General features: G+C 40.8%; 1 protein-coding gene across 1 annotated transcript; it reads left to right on the top strand.

Annotated features, from left to right (window-relative positions):
* The first annotated feature begins 1,576 nt into the window (after window positions 1-1,576).
* Window positions 1,577-3,234, top strand: RPRML (reprimo like). Its single transcript, XM_073607657.1, has one exon. It carries the CDS (start codon window positions 1,928-1,930, stop codon window positions 2,264-2,266), a length of 339 nt encoding a protein of 112 aa, XP_073463758.1. The 5' UTR covers window positions 1,577-1,927; the 3' UTR covers window positions 2,267-3,234.
* The last annotated feature ends 5,112 nt before the right edge of the window (window positions 3,235-8,346 follow it).

The raw sequence follows: 8,346 nt of genomic DNA, 5'->3' as shown, positions 1-8,346 counted from the left end.
CCCTTCCCTCCAAATCTGTATGAGCTGTGTGTCGCCATGCGCAAAAGTGGAGCAAAATATTACAGCGCACACATGCAAAAAAGACATTTATCTCCAGCAGGGCTAGTTTAAAACACCTAGACATTTTAAAGAAAATATTATCAAAAAATATGGTGATTTGGTCACACCATATTGCTATACGGTGCTAAGCCCATTTACTGCGACAAAGTACCCCATGATTTTCTTTAAAATGTCTAGGTGTTTTAAACTAGCCCTGCTGGAGGTAAATGTCTTTTTTGCATGTGTGCGCTGCAGGGGCTTTGCTAGGTCTACAAAAGATCTGGGGCTAGAGCCCATAGCTGCGTAGTAATGAAAGTCATAGGCTTGGGCGGGCATACACATGTATATACAGTAATATATGTGTGTGTGTGTGTGTGTGTGTGTATATATATTCCCAGAGAGCCTCCCACTTACATCAGGGTCCCCAGAGAGCCTCCCACTTACATCAGGGTCCCCAGAGAGCCCCCTCTTACATCAGGGTCCCCAGAGAGCCCCCTCTTACATCAGGGTCCCCAGAGAGCCCCCCCCCTTAAATCATGGTCCCCAGAGAGCCTCCCCCTTAAAATCAGGGTCCCCAGAGAGCCTTCCATTTGAAATCAGGGTCCCGAGAGAGCCTCCCCCTTGCATCAGGGTCCCCAGAGAACCTCCGCTCCCCTTGGGGACCCCTGCAGAGACTTGGGGCTATGGGCCCCAGATTCGGGGCTATAGCCCCAAAAGCCACCCCCTAGCGACGCCACTGGTGCGCTGTAATATTTTGCTCTGCTGTATGGTCTTATGGCTGCACCAGCTTTAATGCATCTTTTAGGGCGTGCCCCCCAAATATCTTGTTTGCCATGCGCAAAAGTGACGCAGTCGCGCATAAGAAACGATCACTCGTTCAACACAACATTGATGGTGATGGTTGCTGGAACAGACTATGATCACCTACTGTATAAGGATCATGATGTGGGGAAGGATGATGATGACTAGAACTATACACTCTGTGATGAAGGAAAATCCCTTGTGCAGGGAGTTTCAATGCAATGTTATCAGAGTAATGTTTTTTTCCTCTATGAAAAGTCTGAGATCTGATTGCTAGTTCTATAGAATAAATGCCCAGACAACAAGTCCGATGTGCTGAACCTTCAGCCTGATCCCGTTAATTACTGTGTGTGTTCTGCTCTGAATGTCATCTACACAACGCAGCATCCCATCCCATTTATTTCTGCGAGGAAGAAATCCGAAATATGTCCACAAAAGCTGAAAGTAGGATTGTAGAGTGGAGGAATTGTACGAGAAGCAATCCCCAGCTCTGCAGACGACACGACACGTGTATGGAAGCCACATCCATGTCACCTGCAAGACTTCAAAGTTCCTGAGCGTACTGCGCTACGGTCTATAAAGCGTGCAATGAACTGTTGCTGTAATGCTATAGATCTACACATATGCAATCCCATTACAGAGCTACTGCTAGCACTTACTGAAGGTTTTCTTGTGAGCTAAGGGTTAAATCAGTCCTGTGATCACCCCCACCGCTCCTGAAGCCAGGACATAGCCAGCTTGCTGGACTGTGAAGCATGAAGAGCTTCTTGTAAGATTGAAGTGTCAACTTCAGTCCATCAGCACCTCCCCACGCCTGCTGGGCTAATGGTTTCTCCCAGCAGTATATAAAACCATCCAGCTTACAATCACCTCCAGAACAGACCGAATTGCTATAGAGGAGTTTAGGGGGGATGAGAAGAACCAGCAAGACTTTGCAAAGGACGTTTTGAATGCCTATGGTGGTCTTTCCTCTTATATGAGAAGGAGAAAGTCTTCTACAGCTTCTCAAGCACTGGAGATGGTCCCAACGTCTTGGGTATTGTCCTAACGAGCTGTGCCACCACTTGTCCAACTTTTACCTACAGAGATGAACGGGACTTTCTTTAACCAGACAGTGCTGGACCAAGGAGCTTACAATAATTCCTCGCAGGGTCTTGGCTCCTTGATGGAATGCTGCAATGGTAGCCGGGCTGTGATCACCAACGATGGTGGTGGCTCTTTGGTCCTCAGTCCTGATGAGAGAAGCATCTTCATCACTAGGGTGGTGCAGATTGCCGTGCTCTGTGTCCTCTCCCTCACCGTTATCTTTGGGATTTTCTTCCTGGGCTGCAACTTGCTCATCAGGTCTGAAAGTATGATTAACTTCTTGGTGAAGGATAGGAGGCCATCTAAGGACGTGGGAGCTGTGATCTTGGGGCTCTACTGAAGGATGGATGGGGGTCCTTGCTCTACTGAAGACCACATGGGGGGCTTTCATATCTTGGACTTTATGGAAGCTACAAAGAAAGCGCTGCATGGATCTTCTCTTGACTTGGCTGTGCATGGGGAGTGCCAAAATGAATACCCAGTTGGACTGAATGTATTTTTTTTTCTTTTTAAATAAAGCTGCTAACTGTTTTTGATGGGTACCTGTCTGCACTGCATCCCCCATCCCTGTGCAGTCAATTACTGATTTATTTTATATAGTGATGGGTTGCAGTCTGTTCTTTTTTCTTTCCCCCCTTCTCTTATAAAATGGGGTTTGGGATTTGCATGATTTACAGACCCTTCTTCTGTATCTTATCTCAAAGGTTCTTTGGCACCTATTTTTTTGTGTGGAAATCATTAACTAAGCATGTTTTTGAAGGCTGCAGCCCTGTTTGACAAGCATTTTTTTTGCACTATATTTATTGGATAACCAAGCATGATTTGTTTTTGGATTTGGAATGCTTTTTTTTTGTATGCTTAGTCAATGTTAATTCTATAGTGACATCCTGTTTCTCTTTTTTTTTGCATTTTCACACAATGAAGATAGCAAATAAATGATGCGATTTTTGAATATTATGTATCTTTATCTTGATGATGATAAAATTGCACACACAAATATATATGAGCAGTGGTATTTATGTAAGGACAGTGTTCAAAGTGCCATAAAATGTACTTAGTAACCAATCAGATCATCTGTCCCTGTTCTTGCGCCACTATACTGATGAAACATAGTTGCTATGGGTTACTTGATCCTGCCTTACTGCCATCGTTTCTTGCACTGCCTTTTTAATAATTGTTTGTTCTGTTTTAACTAAAGGTGGTTTGGCTGCTGTTGTAAAGATTCACCCCAAACCACCACAACTTGTTACGGCAATTAATGTTTTGATTTATTATTTATTTATTCATTAAAATACTTGTTGCATTTTCTGTGGAGATAAGGAAGCAATTCTTTATTGGTTATTTCTTTCTCAGCATTGTGGAAAATATTTACAACAAAACCACCAGATATTTCTTGCTCCTTTTTTATGTTTGTTTTTATGACCATCATTAGGCTTATTCATACCAGCTCACACACTTAAGTGCGTTCGCGCGGGTGTGCGTTGTGTAGGGGTCATGTGATGTGTTGTCTAATTTTCTTTTTTTTTTTTTTTTTTTTTTTTATTTAGTGGTATGCGACATACAATGAAATGATAACTTCACAGAAAATGTTGTTCAAACAAAATAGCTTACATATGAACACTAGATAGTGGTATCTGAACAAAATATAAGTAAACTCAGGATATTATAACAGAGACAGCTCTATACGGTCTAATTTTCTTTTAAACTCTATTGAAGTGTAACAAAATTACACTTTATTCAGCTCCATGCACCATGAGTTCCTTTGCATAAAAATACATACATGTTTCATTTTTCGCAGCACACACCGCGGCACATATATAATGTGAACAGGCCACATAGAAAATAATTATTTTCTGGTTGCCCCCCCGAATTGATCCTTCGTTGATCTATGCAGAACAACGCAGCTCAATGAACATTGTGTGAACAAGCCCTAAAGTTCTTTCCATTAGGCAGCACAAAGAGCAGTCATGTACAAACTGCAGGAATCTAACTATTAACATTTCAATTTAATTCAATCATGTCTAGCAAAGCTGATTTCTGATTGGTTCCTTTGTGTTATATTTTACACATCATAATTATACTGCCTTGTTACCGAATAAACCCAGAAGAGTGTTAATAAACACATCCTAGGTTATACTGGAATTGGTTTGCTTTTTGTCAGTGAACTCATAAGTGATATTTAAGTTATAAATGAAGCCTGTTGAGCTGTGTGTGCTCCTATCTTCTTTTTATTATTATTATTATACAGGATTCATATAGCACCAACAGCTCTTTACAATATAAAGGGAGACAGTACAGTTGCAATACAATAAAATACAAGATGGTTAAGAGGGCCCTGCTCATAAATGCTTACAATCCAAAGCTTTAGATACTTAAACAGTGAGATTCCGACTCTGTTCATGTCCACTTGGTAGTTTTGGGTGTTCACACCCACCTTTTATATTATTATTATTATACAGGATTTATATAGCGCCAACAGTTTGCACAGCACTTTACAGCAGGCAGTTTGTTCCAGCTTCCCGATTACAGTCGCCATAATATAATAGTAATAAAAAAATCGATACAGTTTAAGGGAGATATAAAAAAAACAACTAAAATAAACAACTCTCAAAACTTGGAAGGTCAGTTTAGGGTGGACTGGACTTTTACATATATGACTTAAAGAGCTAAGTAACTGAACTACACTATTATCTACATGTATTATATAAAATAGTTCATGATTATTGCTCTATACTGTATATGTATTAGCTAGCTGAGGATATCTCTTAAATTACTTATGTAAAGTTTTCTGGCTACAAGTACATGTGACTTATTTTGTTATGTATGTAGACCTATAGGTGTGTTAAAGCGGAGTTTCAGCCTGGGTGAAAAAAAATTAAAGGTCAGCAGCTACAAATACTGTAGCTGCTGATTTTTAATATAAGGACACTTACCTGTCCAGGGAGCCCGCGATGTCGGCAATCGAAGCCGACCCATCCATCGGCTCTGGGTGCAGGCACTGGCATCCTTACTAAGGGAAACAGGAAGTGAAGCCTTATGGCTACACAGCCTGATTCCTACTGCGCATGCGCGAGTCGCACGGCGCTTTCTGAATGGTCCAGTGGTCTTTTGGGACACAGGTCCCAGAAGGCGACGGGGAGAAGGACGTAGAAGTGATGTACCTTGCCGCAGCGCCATAGGGCAAAATTCCCAAAGAAAACATACTCAAAACGCATGAAAAAAATATCCAAAAATGAGGGGGGGGGGTGATTTTGATACAAACGGAGTAAAATTTTTGCCTGGAACTCGGCTTTGAGGAAAATGGTTACTGTAGACCAGGTTTCATGGAAGCCTAAGGTTCCTCCAGAGATTGCAGAGGTTCCTTGAGCGATGAGCAATTTCTGCTTCCGATGCCACTGATCTTTTGTGTAAGGAGCATTCTTCCCACTGACCATCACACTATCATGAGTTGTAGATATAATACGTATTAGCAGGGGTTATTTCATGGGTTCCTCTGTGTTGAAAAGGTTGAGAAAGGCTGCTGTAGACATTGGCGGCAACTGAAAATTTATGTAAAGGGTCACACTACCTTAGTCTGATACAACAATTCAGGTTTTGGTGGTAGCTGACAGTCAAGCTGTATGTAAACATATAAATATGTTTTAAAGCAATTATGAGCAGGTCTCTATTGTAGCATTTTTCAATTATTTTACAGAAAATGGAAAATGAAACAGGAACACTTTTGCTTCAGTGAGAGAGATCAGAAATTGGAGTTCCATTTGGGGAGATCTTGACACTACAATCCCTAGAAGGCATCAAAAGCTGGTGGGTGATTTAGCCAATTTCAACCCACCCATGTAATAAAAAAATATATTTGAGAAATGTGGAAATAATGACTATGGCAGCCAACCATCTTGGTATCACCTTTAGTGCACCTCATAAAAGAAATGATTATACCTAATAGGTAGCAATGCGTAACATCCACTGAGTCCTAGGCCAGCCATGGGTGAGAGTGTTGGCACACATGCAAACATCCATACTCGTCTCTACCAAGCACTTTTTTAAGTAAGTGAGACAGTCGACTGCCTGATTACCTCCCCTCCTTTCCCTCAAGAAAATTGATTTGCCCCCATTGATAGTGTCAGTGAGAAGAATAGTGTCCCATCTTTGGTGCCAGTGGGTGGAATAGTTATTCATCATTGGTGTCAGTGGGAGGAATAGTTACTCATCATTGGTGTCAGTGGGAGGAATAGCTACTCATTATTGGTGTTAGTGGGAGGAATAGTTACTCATCATTAGTGTCAGTGAATGGAATAGTACCACATTGTTGGTGTCAGTGGGGGGAATAGTGCATTGTATCAGTATGAGAATAATAGTGTCCCAAGGGCTAGATAAAGGCAAGCAAAGGGCCACAATCAGCTTGTGGGCCACAGTTTGAAGACCACTGCATTAGAATGTCTAGAATAAACCTTTTAGACCTTTACTGCCTGACAACCCATCATTCGTGCTGTACAGTCAACTTGGTAAAATACTAATAATTTGACAGTCCCTAGTACTAAAGCACATGGGCGTGCTATATTTTAACCAATCAAAATAGACAGAAGGCATATTTGTGTCATTTCATTCAGGGAGGCGGGCTGTTTTTAAGGCTGGTCCTTGATGACTTGCCTGACATTTCAGCACTGCAAGATCCCCAGAACGGAACAATGTTACGTTTACAGTTCACCTTTCTTTTTTTCGCAAACATATATCTCAGATATGTACATATGTAAAGTATATATAAAAATTGGGATATAATTATACACATATATATATAAATCTTTGTGAATGTGAAATGTATGCCTATTATGTATATAATTTACATGCTCATTTCAGATAAATAATACATTATTTATAGTCGAACCCCAGATAGAGTTGACATGAATCATCAATACATATGAGTAAACTACTTGACCAGCCAAGCACTTGTCTTTCCATTCAGTTCCTTTTGTGATCTATTTGCCCTTTCCATACAGAACAGTTAGGTTCTGGACCTTCCTCCAGAGTACCTTGAATTTTAGAAATGTAGCCCTGTCCAAGACCCACCCCAGTTTGTGATTGAAAATTGGTGAAGCAGCAGCAACACTCTGATCAGCTCATTCTGTTATCTTTGTCCTCCTTCAAGGATGTTACCTGTAAGTGACAGAGACCTGAGTTCTTCTCTCCCTCTCCCAGTCTGAGTGCTGCCTAGTGGCCAATTACAGGAGGCTAATCTTAAATGAGTTTTAGGTGCTTGATTCTATGTGAAATATGTGTATTTTTAAAAAAAAAAAATACATATCTGGATACATTGCTGTTCTTTATATATCTGCCTTTAGTTTCAGTTTTAAATAAAGAAATGAGCATGCTATCTGCTCAGAGTGAATGCGCTTTCCATTTAAAAATCTGTCACTTATATTGTATCTGGAGGTATATTGGTGAAAAACCTCAACAGATGTTTGGGGATTAAGGGCTGAAAAACCCACCCAAGATCCCCTATCTTATAACAATCTGAATGCTAAACTCTCTGCAGAACAGCCGCTGCAAGATCGGAAAAGGATTTGTCTGAGAGATAAAGCCCTTTTTTTCCATTGCTGACAGGCAGGAAATAATTCCCTTTAAAAAAAAAAGCATATTGTCACCCTAGTTTCTTCTAAACGGGAACAGTAAAATCACAACGCTCAGCAGCCACCAGCCACTTAACAATATTCAATCTGTATCTGCAACTCCCTCTTTTCTTACAAACTATTGCTTTTTTAAAATATGCACTTTTTTCCACCTCCTCTCTCTTCCCCTTTGGTAACAAGCTGCTAAAGTATGCTATTTTGTTCATTATGCTATAAGAAAATCCAGCAGAGGTTTACTTAATGCCCACAGGTCCTTAGGATGTTTAGCAGTTCTATTTATAACTATAGAAGAAGGAGAGTAAACCGACCAATTCAGCCGGGTTTAGCCCAATTGTGTTGCAAGACAGCTTGGCCAACATGGAAAACCGAGGTGCCTAGATTGCTAGGGAGTTGTGTGTAGAACACACAACAGTTTCTTGGGTTGTCCTTCAAAGTTCTCCATCTTTGCTCATTTTGCTTAAAACCCTACCTAGCTTAAAGCAGAGTTCCACTCATTTTTAATAATTAGCCTCATTGTAATGTCTATCCATAGTGCTGCAATGTTTGGATAGCTATATCTTGAAATTTCTAAAGAAAGTACCTTTTTCCAATAGTCTTCCTCTTAACTTCTGGTCACGGCTGTCTAGGCAACTACATCATTAGCCTGCCCCGTTGACTCTTTGGATATCTATGTCAGTGTTTCTCAACTCCAGTCCTCAAGGCACCCCAACAGGTCATGTTTTCAGGATTTCCCTCACATGAAACGGCTGTGGTAATTGCTAAGGCAGTGAAACTGATCAAGTCACCTGTGCAAAAT

The sequence above is a fragment of the Aquarana catesbeiana genome, linkage group LG12, assembly GCF_042186555.1.
Source record: "Aquarana catesbeiana isolate 2022-GZ linkage group LG12, ASM4218655v1, whole genome shotgun sequence".
Taxonomy (NCBI): Eukaryota; Metazoa; Chordata; class Amphibia; order Anura; family Ranidae; genus Aquarana; species Aquarana catesbeiana.
The sequence above is the reverse complement of the archived record's forward strand: the minus strand, read 5'-3'. Positions and strand labels throughout refer to the sequence as shown.

Excerpts from the sequence above, each read along its gene's own strand:
- RPRML (XM_073607657.1), top strand. The coding sequence starts at position 1,928 with ATGAACGGGACTTTCTTTAACCAGACAGTGCTGGACCAAGGAGCTTAC.